We start from the raw sequence: 17,725 nt of genomic DNA, 5'->3' as shown, positions 1-17,725 counted from the left end.
AAAAGAGAAATACGTATTCAAATTAAAACATGCCAGCATCAGAGCTAAATATAGTCATTAATGCAATGATTTAAGAAAAAAAAAAAACCTCTAAAATTGCAGACTTCCATATGTATGTTACAATTCATACAAATTTCTTTGTAAATTGTCATTTTTTCATGTTGGATACAGAGAAAGCCATGATAAATTCAGGGATCTTTTTGCAGTTTCTTACTCATTTGAAAAACTTGCACCCAAATATAACTTAACAATGCTGAATATATATATTTTTAATTAAGACAATATAAAAACCACTACATTTATTTCTTTTTCATGTAACAAATATTTGTCACTTGATATATACTCAGCCCTGTCTTAGAGGTTGAGAACCTTAATATAAATTCAGTTTCTTGCCACAAGTACTTACATTTCTAGCGTTGAGATACTAGGCAATCAAACCACTGAAAAAACCCAACTACCTGTTTAATGAAGGCATGTACAATTTGCTGCTAGAGTGGAGTATTTAAAAAAAAAATGACTGCAGTATGCTGATAGTGAAGTTGTTTTAGTCTATTAGCTTATTTTACATTGGTAATAACCGTATATCCTATTTTTAGGTCATCTTATAGGCAGATATATAAAATAATGAGAATGCTTGAAGTTATATTAAAGAAAGCCTAATAATTTCTGTTTTAAAACATTTATCCATGAATTAAAATATCTAAAAACTATTTTCATAAAATTTTGTATGCGTATTACTTAGGATTAATGGGATGGATTTGTAGCACTATAACAGGATATGTTCCCTATAATTCCACGATTTTCAATACAAATACTAAGTGTTCACAAAACATCATGAATGATTTTACAGAATAATTCCTTACTATCCAACTAGAAGCTGGGCTGAAATATAAAATAATCCTTGTTTGGTAGTATGTAGGATGACTAAATATATGTCTGCGGAACTGGAAATGATCAAAATCAAGTGATGGCATTCTGTGCAGACACATCTGTTAAACCTGTGTGTCCTAGTTTCTGCTGATTGCACAACCGTATAGAACTACTGCAAAAAATTGTTTTGGAAGTTTAGATTCTTGAGTGTCTGTGGTTTGTGCAAGCTGAATTTCATCTTTGAGTGTGCTCTTGTGATCCATGAGAATCTATTGTATCCAAACTAATACATTTTAAGCATAAAATTGTGATAATTAATACAAAGTAAGATTGAAAAATTTAAAGTTTAAACACTGCAGTATTACTGTAAATTAGAACTTTACTCATGGCAGAACCATGTATGGGAATCAGTAATTTATATTCCAACGAACGATGAGCAATTATTTGAAACTTGTATGATAAATACACCTCTTACTTAAAAACTTGCAAACAGGAAAAAAAATGGATCCAATGAAAATGTTAAGAAATTTTAATTAACATTACATTTATTATTATTACAGTTTTTAAGAAAGGGATATTCTGTCTCTGTAACTCTGACTTTCAAATGGATAAATAGGTCTTTAAAAGAATGGTGCAAGGTGCCAGTGTTATGGCGTAGTATGTAAAGCACCACTTGTACTACCAACATACCAAATGAGTGCTGGTTTGTGTCCCCTCTGCTCCAGTGCCTACCCAGCTCCTTGCTGATGGTATGGGCAAGTGATGGAAAGTGACCCAAGTGTTTGGGTTCCTGCTACATATGTGGGAGACTTGGATGCAGTTACCTGGTCTTGGCTTTGCCTTGACTCAGCCCTAGCATTTGCGAATGGAAGATATCTCTCAATCCCTCTCTGCCTCTCCATCCTTATCAAATTGAAACTCTGAATTTACAAGATAAATTAGTAATGAAAAATGAAAAACACCAATTTATACTGGATAATAAAGTCTAAATAATATACTGATTACTAATATAATATAGACTTTTATGAAAACAATGTGTGCATGCCAACTCAGCAAAACTATTGTGATGTAAAATTTAGTAAGGTTTAGGGTCTGGCAGCGTGGCCTAGCGGCTAAAGTCCTCTCCTTGAACATATCGGGATCCCATATGAGCACCGGTTCTAATCCCGGCAGCTCCACTTCCCATCCAGCTCCCTGCTTGTGGCCTGGGAAAGCAGTAGAGGGTGGCCCAGAGCTTTGGGACCCTGCACCTGCATGGGAGACCCGGAAGAAGTTCCTGGTTCCCAGCTTCAGATCAGCGCAGCACCGGCCTTTGAGGTCACTTGGGGAATGAATCATTGGACGGAAGATCTTCCTCTCTGTCTCTCCTCTTTGTATATCTGACTTTGTAATAAAAAAAAAATAAATCTTTTTAAAAAATTTAGTGAGGTTTATATTATTTCTCTATACTACTTAGCTAAAGAAAAGCCACAAACACATGCCAGTGAGGCATTCTCAATTGTTAGATTGAAGAAAGGATGTGTATTGCTAATCTAGCAGAAGATATGGTTGTAAAATTTTATTGAGGTATAAAAATATGTGATACTTTGAGTGGTGATGAGTGAGCTTGGTCAAAATATTGGAAATTAAGCCTACAATCCATTTCATGAAGAGTGTATTGTTCCATTTTATGCCCAAGGATAGAATAGTATACTGACTTTTTTCATACTTGCTACCCTACAAAAATAATGTGGCTGATATAATGTAAAACAATTAACTACCAATCAGGAATTTATCGTAGTTGTTACAAGCAGCCCACATAGAAACGCCCCAGTTGCAGTTCTGGTTCTGCTCTGGAGTCCAGCTCCTTGTAATGCACAGCTGGTAGACGTCAGGTAATGACTGAGATAGCCGAGTCTCTGACACAGTGTGGGAGACCTGGATTACATTCTGAGTTCCTGAATTTTCAACCTGGCCTAGTCCCAGACCTTGCAAGAATTTGGAAGGTGAACTTACCGACATTGAAAGAATTTGGGACGCGAACTAGTGAGTGAAGTATGCTCTGTCTTTCTAGTGCTCTCAAAATGAATTTAAAATTGTATAATGTTTAAATAATATATGCCAACTAAATTCCCCAGAAGTTAAAAATTTTAAATTAAAAAACAGGGCCCAGTATGATAGCCTAGTGGGTAAATCCTCACCTTGCATGCATTGGGACCCTATATGGGTGCAGGTATGTGCTTGGATGCTCCACCTCACATCCAGCTCCCTGCTTGTGGCCTGGGAAAGCAGTAGAAAATGGCCCAAAGCTTTGAGACCCTGCACTCATGTGTGAGACAAGGAAAAAGCTCCTGCTTCGGATCGGCTCAGCGTTCGTCCTTGTAGCTACTTGGGGAGCTAACCAGCAGATGGAAGATCTTTTTCTTTCCTCTCTGTAAATTTGCCCTTCAATAAAAAATAAATATAATTTGTAAAAAAATTAAGACAATCACCTAGTATCCTTTAAGAACTATGGTTCATGCTATCTCTACTCTAGATTGCAGATTAAGCTCTTTTTCAGTTACTATAGGTAATTTAGCTACTATTTGATGAGAACTCAGCTCATGCATTAAAATGCAGTCAGATACTTAAAATGACAGCAGTAATTTATTTTGCCCATAAATCTGTAGTTTTATTAATGTTCTGCAAAGGCAGCTTATCTCTGCCCTATGTAACATCAATGAAGATTGGCTGGACCAGGTACTGAATGATATCTGTTCCACATAGTTCATTCGCATTGTTGATAACTTGCTACTGGCCATCAGCTGGTAGCTAAGCTGCAGAAGTTTGCTATGAACCCAGGCTTTTCGCGTGGTCCTGTTGATGGCTACCGACCTCCATGCCGAAATGATGACTAGTTTTTAAAAACAAGAATCTCTGGCATAGCATGCTAGTGTAGCAGTTAAAGTCCTCGCTTTAAACATGCTGGGATCCCACATGGCCACCCATTCTAAACCTGGCAGCCTAACTTCCCATCCAGCTTGCTTCTTGTGACCTGGGAAAGCAGTTGAGGATGGCCCAAAGCCTTGGGACCCTGCACCCACCTGGGAGACCCAGAAGAAGCTCCTGGTTCCTGGCTTTTGATTGGCTCATCTCTAGCCGTTGCAGCTGCTTGGGGAGTGAACCATCGTACTGAATATATGCCTCTGTCTCTCCTCCTCTCTGTATATCTGACTTTCCAATAAAAATAAATCTTAAAAAAAAAAAGCAAGATCTCATACTGAGAAGGAAGCTCTGTCAGCTTGTTGAACCAGGATAGGAAGCCTCATAGAATCACTTCCATTTATAAGCATACCAGATTCAGGAGCAGTGATCAATGATATAATGTTTGTGGAAAGTAACCATGAAACATTGTGTGAAAAATATGAGGTTTCAAAATATCATTGAAGCCCTGTTGGAAAACACAATCTGACACAGCATATCAAGTCATATCCCTTAGCTTCAGCTTTTTCTAGGTAAATAGTAAAATGTCACACATACTTTTGATCACTTTATATTTATGACATTTATTCAGTCTCCCCAAGACTACCAGATTTTTTGCAAATTTATTTTCTTAGTCCATTTGAGATGCTAAGACAAATTACCAAGGACTGTCAAACTACAGAAATGCATTTTTCACAGTTGCAGTTGCTGGAATTTGAAGATCAAGTCTGTGGCAGATCTAGTACGTTTGGTAAGGGTACTTTTCCTGGATTATAATTGGTCATCTTCTCACAGTATTCTTACATCCAAAAAACAAAACAAAACAAAACAAAAGATACCTTTCAGCTTATTGCCAGACAACACCCCAAACTGTCTGGAAGCATTGTTGTAGAACTCCAAAAATGGGCCTACCTGTCCAGTGTGCCAGAAAACCAATCACTGACACCAGGGTGGTGGAAGCAAGTAGGAATTTACTGTAAAGCACAGAGCTATTAAGCTATTGCTTAATTCCCAGGCTTCAGGAGGAGTTGGAGGTAAAGATTCTTACATAATGCATGAGCAGCTGACTAACTCGTTTCAGTGGAGGTTTTGGCTTGCTTTTGACTTTTTTTTTTCTTTTTTTGATTGGTCAATGATTCCATGCTAATAAATGAAGATGTAATGGAGTGGTCTTCAGTTGGCTCCTGGGTTACAGTGAATGCAGCAGTTACATTCTGCCCCAAGTTGGAATTCCAATTCCCAGATCACTTCAGGGCAGTACTGACCACTTAGGTTCTTATCTATTGGTGAAGCAAATGACTGCTTGACTCTGGTGTTTGGAATTCTGTGAACCCAGCTGGATGAATCCCTTAACTCAATGAACTCCATTTGATCTAGGGCAGGCAAGGATGCCTTATGCTAAGGGAGACAAACAGGAAGTTGAGATGTGCTTTTACGTTTTGAGAATTCTGTTTCAATCTCTTTAGAGTACAAATACTATTCATAATGGCTGTATCCTCTCAGAGTATACTCACTTCAAATACCTTCATCTTGGGGAATTTGACATTAACACATGAATTTTGAGTAGAGACAAGTGTTCAGTTCATAACATATTTTACAGATAAGAACAATGATCTGCAGAAAAATAACTTCGCTGAGGTGACAGCTAATAAAATACAAAACTCAAACACATCATGTGGTTTTTCTTTATAGTTCATTTTATACAAACATAAAAAAGTTCTATACAGTATTTAGCACAATGTGTGGTGTATTTTGAATGCTCAAAAATGATAAACAGTTTTTGCTCTAGCTATAATTATGAACATGTCTGACAGGGATACATTAATTGTTTTCTCTTTGAGAATTGTTATTCATAAAAGCAAATTTAGTCGCAATTAGAGTATCCAAAAAAGGAATATTGAAACGAAAAATGAGAAACAGTAAGTGCCAGTTGTCTAGAAAAACAGTAAAATAGGAAGAAAAATCACTCATTGGGGTTGGAAGTTTAATAATATCTTGTTTGTTTTAACTTTACTGTAGAAGAATTTTATTTCATTTTCAAAAGCAAAGGAAAGCTTAGCTGGGTATTTTATCCTGGGCTGACAGTTTTTTTCCTTTTAAAATCTGGAATATGTCACTCCATTCTCTTCTGGCCTGTAGAGTTTCCTGTGAGAGGTCTGCTATGAGTCTGATTGCCATTCCTCTATACATCAATTGATTTTTTTTCACGTGCACATTTAAGTATCATTTTCTTATGTTCGATTGAAGAGGGCTTGATTCCTGTCCTACAAATGATACTTAAAGATGTTCTCCTGACATAGAAGAGGAATAGCACCCATCAAAACCAAAGGCAAATCTGAACATCCCAGTAAAATAACAAAAGACTAAATCAATAAACAACCCATTGCAAAAATGACAGGACCAAATTACCACCCATTCATATCAACCCTAAAGGAAAATGGGTTAAGCTCATCAATCAAACGTCATAGATTAGTAGACTGGATTGAAAAACAAAACCCATCTGTTTGTTGCCTGCAGGAGACATATGTCACCAACAAAGACCAGCAGAAACTATATCTTATGGACTTTGATTTTTTTTTGTTTCATTTCTTCAAAACACTTTATCATTAAATGCTTCACTGACTCATAGACCATACAGTAGCATCATTTTCTTCAAGAAGGTTCTTGATTTTTGTTTCTTCAGGAACAAAGTCATTCAGTAGCATGTTATTAACTTCATGGCCTTTTTAATTTCTTTTTTTCTTCCTGTTGTTGATTTTGTTTTGTGGCTTTTCATTTATGGGATGTACAATAACTGTGTAATGAAGACTATCATCTTCAGTAGCATTTTATTTAACTTCATGGCATTGTAAATTTTTATTTTTCTTTCTGTTGATTTTGTATTGTGGCTTTTCATTTTTAAGGGAATACATAGTAACTGTAATGGAGACAATCATATCCAGATGTGAGGATACAATGCAGTATGCATCTCTACTTCCAGATCGAACATGGACTCCCAATGAAACAACTTACTCTATCTTGACAATAGAATGCTGGACTCTCTGCCATTGTCCATGCCCTCAATGCTCTAGTATTGGAGCATATGACAGTTTATGAAGAACTATACTATAGTAATAATATAGGGGAAATCAGTCGGGGGGGGGGGAATTAGAGAGCTGAGTAGGGAAATCCCAGGGTCTATGGAACTGTATCATGAAATGATAATAAAAAAATTATTTTAAAAAATCTTGCTTAAAAATATTTTGGCAATGATGAGAGATTTAACAAGTTCATTTCTAAAGATTTATTTTATTTTATTGGAGAGGCAGATATACAGAAAAGAAGAGAGAGAAGAAGATCTTTCATCCATTGATTTACTCCCCAAGTGGCTGCAATGGCCAGAGCTGAGCTGATCCGAAGCCAGGAGCCCGGAACCTCTTCGGCGTCTTCCAAATAGATGCAGGGTCCCAAGGCTTTGGGTGGTTTTCGATTGCTATCCCAGGCTACAAGTAGGGAGCTATATGGGTAAACAGTGCCACCGGTATTAGAATTGGTGCCCATATGGGATCCTGGTACATTTAATTTGAGGTCTTTAGCCTCTACGCTACTGTGTCAGGACAGTAAATACATTTTGTAAGAGCTATGCTTTAGTGAGTACAGAGGAAGGTTTACCTCTTAAAATATTTTTTTAAAGACTTATTTATTAAAAAATGCATTTTTATCTCAGGGTGATCCCATTACTGGCCACCACCACTCTGTTTTCCTGGGAGTTAAGCAGAAGACAACAGGGAAGAACAGAGGGATGGGGAGCCTACATTGTCTCCCAACTCTGATGTTCATTGCTAGATCCAAAATGAGCAGGCTTGTCCTGAAGCTCTGACTAACCTGGCACTCATTTCAAAGGTTTCCAGTATGTTTTATCAGGTGGGTTAGTGGTGGGAGAGAGGGAAGTAGGGAAAAGATTAATGATAAACATTGCCAGCACATGGAAATCTCCAATTTGCATTTATTAGTTACTTTTCAGAGCTCTCAAATTGCACAATATGATGGCCAAATTCTACAGTTCAGCACCCTGAAGAGGCTGCACTTGGCTGGCTTTCTCTCTTCTGGAACCACAGTCCCTTCCTCTGATCCTTTAGAATCAAAATCACCTAATATGAAGTGTATTGTTATATAAATCAAGTTTTTTTTCCCACTTGCTTATGCAAGAAGAATATTAAGTAATCTTTTTGTGGCAGTAAGAAACTAGAAGTAATAGCACGGCATTTTTTACATGCATTAAATCTCATATATTTATAGCAGCTCTCATCCCCAAAGAAGTATAGTTTTAATTTTTTCAAAGGAGCTTTTTTTTGTTTTATAAACTTGTATTTTGTGACTTTTAGTTCTTAGACTGTCAATTGTTATTATTATTTTATTCTGAAAAAGCAAAAATATTAATGCTTACTTATCCTTAGGTTTTAGTTATTTTTCTGTTTCTAAATTTCTTAATCTGTCCTACTTAAACTTTTCTACTTACATAATAGTGAGATTTAATTGCACAACAACATCTAGGAAAACAAAAATACTATTAAGGTCCGTTTATCAAACTTCTTTCATAAATTTCCTAAAACAATGATGTAAGTCACATATTTTAACAATTACACGTTTCAATTTATATGTGCAATAGAGTAATGGACACATTCAATTGTAATATGGGTTTCTATCACAAAAAATGCAATTCAGTGTTTCATCATATGGTGAAAATTGCAAACTCTAATATTCCAACAAGGATTTCTTATGGCTGCTAGTCTTCTAGTTCTCTGACAGTAAGACTAAGTCTAAGAAATATTTCTAGCAATATATAACCTAAATATGTATTATATTTTCTAGATCCACCTTTCTTAAATCTTTTTGATGTTGTATTCTTCTAGCATTCTTTCTGTTTTTATTAGAGGGTACAATATAACACAAAATCAAAGGATCATTTAAAAATATTTCATAAACAGTAGCTAATTTATGATTTGATTATTCTCAACTGAATAAACTCACTCTTCCTTTTAAATAAATAGTTAAATATTTTAAAAGACTATTAATAAAGTGCACTGTTGTTAACTTTCTGACATTTCTGTAAACTGTGAGAATTTAAAATGTGTTTGCTGACTTCTCTATTAGAGTAGGGTAGTATGGTCATTCCTGCTATTTGAGCATGTTACCTGTAGTAATTGTTGAGTGGATTGGAGAAGGGAGAAAAAAGAGGCAGGCAGTCTCAAGATGAATTCAGTAATCTAAATAACACAGGTTTAAATAATATATTCTTACAGAAGGGAGCTAAAAAGTAGGTAATGGGAGTTAAAATGCAGTCTATCTGAATAATAATTTGTATGTATGTGTGTGTGTATGTAAGGAGTGACCTGATACTGATACAGTAGATAACCTTTCACTTTCCAATATCATTCTGTATTGTAAGTGACTTGCTGAGAAATATTCGTAACAAAAAACCAAGATGTTTGCTTTTCTTTATTCTTTGGAAATAAGAAGTCTCCATGTTTTATAAACAGAGAAAAGAAACTGGTCCAAAATATCAGGTTAATAGAAGAAACTGCTTTGGGTCCAGCGCAGGAGCCGAGTGGCTAACGTTCTCATCTTGAATGCATTTGGGTCCTACATGGGTGCCAGTTCATATCCTGGCTGCTCACTTCATTTCCATCTCTCTTCTTATGGCCTGGGGGGACAGTTGAGGACAACCTAAAGGCTTGGGGGAACCTGTACCCGCTCGGGAGACTCTGAAGAAGCTTCTGGCTCCTGGCTTGGGATCTGCTCAGCTCTGGACATTGCGGCCACTTGGGGAGTAAACCAGTGGATGGAGGATCTTTCTCTTATCTCTCCCTCTCTCTGTTATTCTCTCTTTCCAATAATAAATAAATAAATAAATCTTTAAAACAACAAAAAATAAAGCATTTAAAAACTAAGAATATATAAGTATTCATAATCCATTTTAATAGAATTATGAATGAAAGTTAAACCACAAATTGAATAGTTTATACAGAATGCCTACTTCATCTGGAGTCCCAATGAGTTCATATTAAACATTAGTAAGTCATTGAATCATTCATTTACTCAATTTTTCAACTTTTGTATGAGCTGTATGTATAACTGAAACATCCTAGCACTCTTGTTGTTAGAGTGGTTAGATCCGTTCTAGCGTCACTAGAAGTAGAGGTCACAGCTATGATAAAAGAGAAATAATCTACCATATTATAACCTAGAGAAATATATGATGTATACTATTAAATCGTGCTATATAAAAAAACACGTTTAAGTACCTTATAGTGGTTTTCTAATATTTTCAATACCAGACTCCTTTATTTCACAAATGAAACAGACTAGTAAGCCCTAATATGGAAATCAACTACTATGTTAATAATCCATATGCATGAGTACAAAATTATAATGTTTTCAAAGGTGATTTTAATATAAACAGACACTTGAGATCATGTCTAAAGTAGAAGTATCAAATCAGCAGTATCAAATAATTTTGAAGATATTCACTGATTGTATTCCTTATAATAAAAAAATCAACAACCAATAAACTGAATTCATAGAAAGATAAATCATGCCATGATCAGAGCATTTGTTTTGTAGAAATGAGTGATGATCAGCATAAATTAAATTAGCAGAGTTCTCACACACTGTCCAATTCAACTAAACAACTATGTGTTGAGCACCTACTTTATAAGAGGTACTGAACACTGTGGACGTGTTCATTGTTACTGAAAGCCATTAAACAAGTGTTTGTCAAAGGATAACTAATGTGTAAAATGTACAAATGCTTCGAGCAACTACATTAGTCACATAAGTCAGGAATTGCTTTCTAAAAGCAGTGAGATGATGGCTGTGAATTTGAAAGATTACCCTTTGAAGAAGAGGAAAAAGCATGGCAAATTCATGGAAATTAATGGAGTTCTTTGGCTTTTCACTCGGCTGTCAGTTGCTCTCTTAGGACCTAAAAGGTTTTAAGGGGCAATGAAAAGGGGGAGGGCAATTTCTAATGTAATAATGGGATATAACAGGAATTGGAATTTTAAAACAGAAGTCTAGAAAGACTTCATTGTTAAAGCTGATATTTGATGAAAGAGCTGATGTGAATCAAAGAAAAAACCATGTGGGCTGCTGGGTAAGAGAAAGTGTGGAGAGTTCTATGGCAAGGTGGGTTCTAAGTGTTTGATATTCAGAAGGGAGTCCGTGTGACTAGAATAGAGGATCACCACTGTCTCTATTGATATTAATGTTGACTAATAAACTTAACTAATAATTTTAACATGCAAAGTTGATGAAATTATTCTCTTAAATTATGGGACCATTTATTAAAAAATCATCACATTAAGTATAAATTATGATAGTTACAGTATGCATGAATGATCTTTTAGCAACTTAGAATTTAAAGACATGCCAGTATAACTTAATACATACTTTAAAATTAGCAATCTCTGGGCCCTGGTGCAGTAGCTTAGTGGTTAAAGTCCTCACCTTGTATGTAACAGGATCTCATATGAACATGATATGAATGCTTCACTTCACATGCAGCTTTCTGTCCTGGGAAAGCAGTTGAGGACAGCCCAGTGCCTTGGGACCCTGTACCGTGTGGGAGACCTGGAAGAAACTCATAGTTCCTGGCTTTGGGTTGGCTTATCTCCGGCCATTGCAGTCACCTGGGGAGTGAATAAGTGGAGAGAAGATCTTTATGTTTCTCCTTCTCTGTGAATTTGCTTTTCCAATAAAAGAATAATAAATCTTTTTAAAAAATAGCAATCTCCTCTAAACTGTGATACCTCAGTTTTATTAGTGACTTTGAGTATAGCTAATTTCATTTACTAATCTATATTGACATTCTGTGTATGTGTGACACTGAACTCTTGGATCCTAAGTATATATAAATTAAAATGAGTTGTACAGATGAAAGAATTCTAACAATAATAACTGCTTCAAAATGCTGTTTTTCTTGTTTTAAAGCTTGCAGACCAGGATTCTATAAAGCATTTGCCGGAAACACAAAGTGTTCTAAATGTCCTCCACACAGTTTGACCTACAAGGAAGCAACTTCTGTCTGTCAGTGTGAAAAGGGCTATTTTCGGGCTGAGAAAGACCCACCTTCCATGGCCTGCACCAGTAAGTCTGCATGTTCTGCATTTGAAATTCCTTTCCCAATAAGTAAACAAACAAAATGCTGCCATCCCCAGTGCTGTTTGCCTTTGGTAATGGTCACAGAAAAGTTTCTGTCTGTACTCCTGGGAAACAATATCTTTACTCGTCAAGATGATATTTATTCATTGTGAACCTGCAAATTTTCCAAAGCTCTATTCTGTTCTTAGAAATTTAGGCATTTAAATACCATATGAGATGTTAAAAGCAAAACATCTGGTTTTTGCTTCAACTTTTGAGCATTTTGATGGGTATCAATTTAGAAACACAAAACTTAATATGTGGAGGGCATCCAGGGAAAGCTTCAGAAGTCCCAGTACTACTATGATACAGAAACGTTAGAGTTTGCTTGACATTTGTCTTCAAAGAAAGATGGTTCTGAGTTTGTCTCTATTTTACCTGCCACTTTTTCTGCAATTTTGAGGGTGAATGCTGAATTTAAATGTGACAGTCATGTTATTGCTTGTATTGATAATTTTGAATTATTTGCAATCTTCTATTAGTAATGTATTGTAAAATATTTGTTTATTTAAAAAATAAAAGTGAATATACTGATTTATTGCTAAGTTGTATGAAATAGAATATGCAAAATTAAAATATCACCACTTAGATCATTATAAAAGTCCTGGTAAATACATAAATAAGATATTAAAGTGAACATTTGCCACACTGGGTAATGCAATTCCATAGAAGCAAAAAGTCTTGGGACTTTGCACCCAAATGGGAGACCCAGAAGAAGCCCCTGGGTCTTCAGGGGCTGAGTCAGGTTGGCTCAGTTCTGGCAGTTGCAGCCACTTGGGGAGTGAATCTGCGGACAAAAGATCTTCCTCTCTGTCTCTCCTGCTCTCTGTATATCTGACTGTTCAATAAAAATAAATAAATCTCTTTAAAAAATAATAGCGACAGGAGAGGGCTCCAAAGAAGGAAAGAGCCGAGGAGATGGTGGAGGTGGTGTATTCTATGCACCATCTCAGGGAGGGGCACAAAGAGGAAAGAAAAAAGGGGAACATGTTTGCTTTTGGCAATAGAACTGTATCATAAAATAAATTCATTCATTTATCTTTTTTTTAAGAGGCAATTTTAGTAACGTGTTATTGAAACGTAAAGAGATAGCAGTGGACATCTCAGTAAAGGATTAAGAATACAGATTCTATTCAGATTGAAGAGTTATGGATAATAGTTTGGTCCCTCACTTCTTCTAACCTCTCCCTTCTTCTCAGAAAGTGTGGGTGGGAAATTCTCAAGGAGGAATTTCTCCTAGAATTTCTCGATTGACTTGATGAAGGGCAGATGAGATTCTGCTGACACACTAGAAAGTGGCGGAAAGCCAGCTAACAGGGTGATAAGATATACTTTAGGCTTGGAATTCCTCTAAACAAACGTGTCTGGACAGAATTGGACATCAAGACCTTATATTGGAGAGGCAAATAACTACCTCCGTCCAGTGATCAGAACCTTGTTAAGCCAGGTGTATTGCTCCTCCAAGTCAGTGAATCCCTTTTAATAACTGACAAGCAAGGACACTTTGGACAAAGAGATAGAAAATAGAATGTTTTTAGGACTTGTTTCCTTATTCCGTTGCACATAAATTATTTGCTTTCTCCAGTCTTGTCAAATACATAGATTGATATCTACCCAGATGCCTTAACAATTGTAAAAAAAAATTTAGCTGGGTGGGTACTTGTTAAAAAAAAACCAAACCAACAGATTAACAAGAAAAAGGTAAAAAGCTTTTTTTTTAGCATGTAAACGATGTGGGAAAATATCTAGGTAGATGATTAAATCTCCAAGAGGCTTCTTTGGGTACAGGCACATACCTTTCTTTAACTAAAACTAAGAAGAATTTTGGAAAATCGCTTGTGGAAAAGTTACCAGGAAAAGCATTTCTTTTGAGAGTAAACAATAATTTATTCTAACAAAATGGGACACCCTTACAAATCTGCTTAAAAAAAAACTCCACTGATTTTAAAAAATGAAAACAAATGAAGATCTCATTTGCAGCCATAAATTAGATATATATATAAATGTCTCTTACAGAGGGATCCTGTTGGCTCCTTTCTCTTGGTTTCCCCTTTATCTGCTACTTTCAGAAACAATTGGCTTTATAATCAGCTAAATAACTTTTAGGCCAAGGAGGCATATCTAGGAGTGGCATATTCTATTTTCTTGCAATAATATTTTCAGATAACACATTTGGTCTCCTACATTGTCATCAGATATAAAAATAGAAGAAGGTGAAATGGAAAGTTGTTCTTAGGTTTATTTACTCCATCCACAGGTTTTCCTCTCCAGGCTTCTTGCTGTTATGTTTTTGAAAACTTGTTTGTTTGGTCTATCAAAGATTCTGAGTTGTATACTAGAAAGTGCACCATCTTTAAAACTTCGAGACACCTGATTTTAGAATTAATCTTGTTGCCTCATAGCCATATAAGGGAAGAATATTTCTCTTTTATTAGGCCATCTACCCATTTGTGGTAATATACTTAATCAAGTTAGTGTTTGAGAAGTATTATAAATAGTACCTTAGCCATAATAAACACTACATAAAAGGTGGTTAAATAAAGGCATTTTCTTAACATTCAAGAATTTCTGGAAAGTCATCATCCCAACTACTGAATACTTTGTCCCTTCAACAAGTGTTGTTGAGTCAATTAGATAAGCAAACTGCAGAAATAAGAAGCAAGAGCCCCATCTCTCCTCTGAAAATTCAGCACTAAATTGATCAGGGATATATATCTGCATCCATAAAACAATGAGATTAAAACATTGGAAGCACTCCACAAGAAACAGGCATTATGTGGGCTGGATTATAGGGCAGGTTGGGTTGCACTAGGCTCCAATGCCCATTGACATGTATGAGAGCTTAATGGGATGTGGTATAGACTGAACAAGGCTGAGGTACATACTGGCAAGCATGGGAACCAGGGGAGGGGGCAGGCATGGTAGGGGTTATGATGAGTCGCCCCAACTAGGCTGCAGCTCCCACTGGTTTGCGTGACGACCAAATATGAAATAGGTAGGATTGGGCTGGACTGCAACACCCATTGGTTCACGTGGAAGACAGGACTGGAAGCAGAACTGACCCAGCAATTGCAGCCACCAGCATATGCATGAACTGATTGGGGCGATGAACCCTGCCGGACCCTGTACTGGGAAGCGCACACAAGATTCAGGTCTGGGATCACCTCAGACTAAGTTTCTCTGGGGATCCCTCTAACTGAACTGCTGATCTCAGAATGCCAATCATGAAGAGACTATGTCAGCCCGTGAATTCTGAAGAGCTTTCATGGCGCTTGGAGTGGCAAGATTGACAGTAACTCGGAATTGTTGAACTATCAAAACTGCTTGAGCAGGACTCCTGGAGAGCTCCTCGCAAAGGGGACCTGGGATGTGTGAGAGGCTGGGTGGGGCTTTTCCCTGTATCTCTTCCCTTACCAAGGATACAGAAAAAAACATAAATGGGAAAACAGTGCTCTTACCCGCTTTCCTGTAGCCCTTGACCCTTTGTGCTCTAATCATCTATGTAAAGATTACCAAAATAATTTTTTAAAAGGGAGCCTTTTCAATTTCATAATCCAAACACATTTATGACTTATTCACAAGAAGATTTTTCGGTGATTCAAGTGTCTGTCATCAAAACAAATTTCATAAGTGAAGTTGATCATAGTAATTTCAGGAAGTGAACTTACTCTTTAGATTTGCTTAGATTGGTTACTGATTATTCCTTCATATGACTTTTTGATTTAACTTATTCCTTACTATTTATATATTAAGATTTGAATCTTTAAAAATGTTTCTAGTACACAATTTTTCTGCTCTCTCATGCATACAACTTAGAAAAGCAATGTCTATTGACTCGGGCTATTTTTCATTTCTTATTTGCTGTTCACTGTATAATTAATTTTTTTCCTATTACTTTAATAAATTATTATGAGAAAAATTTTGCAATGATGTCCATTGACATTTTGTATTAGAAATATTTTCATTCTGTAATTCATGACATTTAGTTCTCTTTGTCACTCTCTTCTTGAAATTACTTTTTCCTGTTCAATTCAGGATATTGCAATTGCTGCCTTATACTCCTAATTTTCTGATTATTTTATATGCTGCCACTCATGATTTCCTTTCTTTTGCTTGCCTGTGAAATGTGAACTTTTCTCCATTCATTTTGTTGTCTTATTTTTTCACATTTTCACAGTTACGTGTTTACATAGCTTTAAATATCACCCATACATAAATAATGCCATATTTTATACATATTTCAGTCTTCTCTTTAGGCTCCAGCTTTTTTAGCCAACTTATTATGGATTCCCAAAAAATATAACCTATGAGAACTTTACTTTCTGACATTATCTTGTACTGCTGTTTCTTGGTTTCAAAATCTGGATTTTAGCAATGCTGAATTTGTTCTCATACTTGGTGATAGCAATTTTCTCTACTTAAATTGTGATCACTTACTCAAAAACAACATCTTTCACAGTTTAATATTTAATGTCTTTCTGGATTATATCATTCTTTGAAAATACCTAGGTTATTTATGTGGTTGCTTCCTTGCTTGTTACCATTCCTTTAAAAAAACATGTACTTATTTTTCTTGAGTATCAGAGTTCCAGGAGAGAATGGGAGAGATCTTGCATCCCTTGGTTCATGTTCCCCATGGCCACAATGAACAGAGCTGGATTCATCCACAGCTGCAACCCAGGAGCATTTTCCAGATCTCCCACTTGAGTGAAGGGGACCAAGTTCCTGGGGCATCCTCTGCTGCTACTTTCTAAAGCCTTTAGCAGGGAATTAGATCAGAAGTAGAGCACCCAGGATTCACACCAGTACCATGCGAGATGCTAGTGCCACAGAGGATTAGCTTGCTATGCCACTATGCTGACTCCCGTAATTCTACCCGGGCATAGGCTCATCAAGAAATTTCACGCTCATCCTGCCAGTTCATTTTATGACTTTCCACGTTATGCTGCTCATCCTCTTTGGTACTTTTTTTTTTTTGCATATGCTGAGGATTTGCATTAAAGCCTTTATGGAAGTTAAAATTAACATCCTAAGCCCCAGCTTCCAATATGTGTTATAAATTCTGCTTTTTTGTGTGTCTGTGTGTGTTTCCTCTTTCTATTTCTTCTCATCAATTCTTGGCCCTATCTTTAGTTAAGGTCCTCAATTCTGCTTTGGGCTGATTTTATAATCCCCTAGCAAATTTCCTTCATTTAGTCTTTCACACTTCCCCAGTATTCTTCCAAACCATTAGAAATAATTATTTCTAAAACAAAAATCCACAGGGAACCTCTTGATGTTATTCCCAATTCTGCCTAAGGCCTTTGAAAACCAAACTGGGGTTTGTCAAAATTGTAAGTCAATCCAAGGACATCAAAGGTTCAGAGCTGGCCTCTCTCTCATTCCCTCTCCAACTTTACTGTATCAGGATTGCTCCATCAGTTCTAATATCCACTTACAACAGTAACATATTTGCGAGTTTGGACCTACTTGGTATTAAATAATTCATTTTGTTCTTTTTGCATGGACTGCAAAATATAAAAGAAATTAGGAGTAAGAAATTCAAAATGAAATGCTGAATTATTTTTTTTTCTTGTGCGTGTTAATCGGTTTGATACAGTCTTAACTTTATTTCTCAGGTGACTCATTAAAGCACGTTCTGTACTTTAAAGAATGAGCGGTGGAGGACACTGTGCAGCATCAGGCCTTGGTCAATTAGGGCTGCTGCTGAGCGCATTTCAGAGCACAGGAGACC

At 36.3% G+C, this 17,725-nt stretch overlaps 1 protein-coding gene across 1 annotated transcript in view; it reads left to right on the top strand.

Annotated features, from left to right (window-relative positions):
• EPHA6 (EPH receptor A6) overlaps window positions 1-17,725 on the top strand; it is a 795,505-nt gene that overhangs the window by 309,793 nt on the left and 467,987 nt on the right. Inside the window, 1 exon segment of the mRNA XM_040980604.1 lies at window positions 11,782-11,937. Within this exon segment, the coding sequence (XP_040836538.1) occupies window positions 11,782-11,937 (156 nt within the window).

The sequence above is a fragment of the Ochotona curzoniae genome, unplaced genomic scaffold (assembly GCF_017591425.1).
Source record: "Ochotona curzoniae isolate NIBS_2020 unplaced genomic scaffold, NIBS_Ocur_1.0 contig_3498, whole genome shotgun sequence".
Lineage (NCBI taxonomy): Eukaryota > Metazoa > Chordata > Mammalia > Lagomorpha > Ochotonidae > Ochotona > Ochotona curzoniae.
The sequence above is the reverse complement of the archived record's forward strand: the minus strand, read 5'-3'. Positions and strand labels throughout refer to the sequence as shown.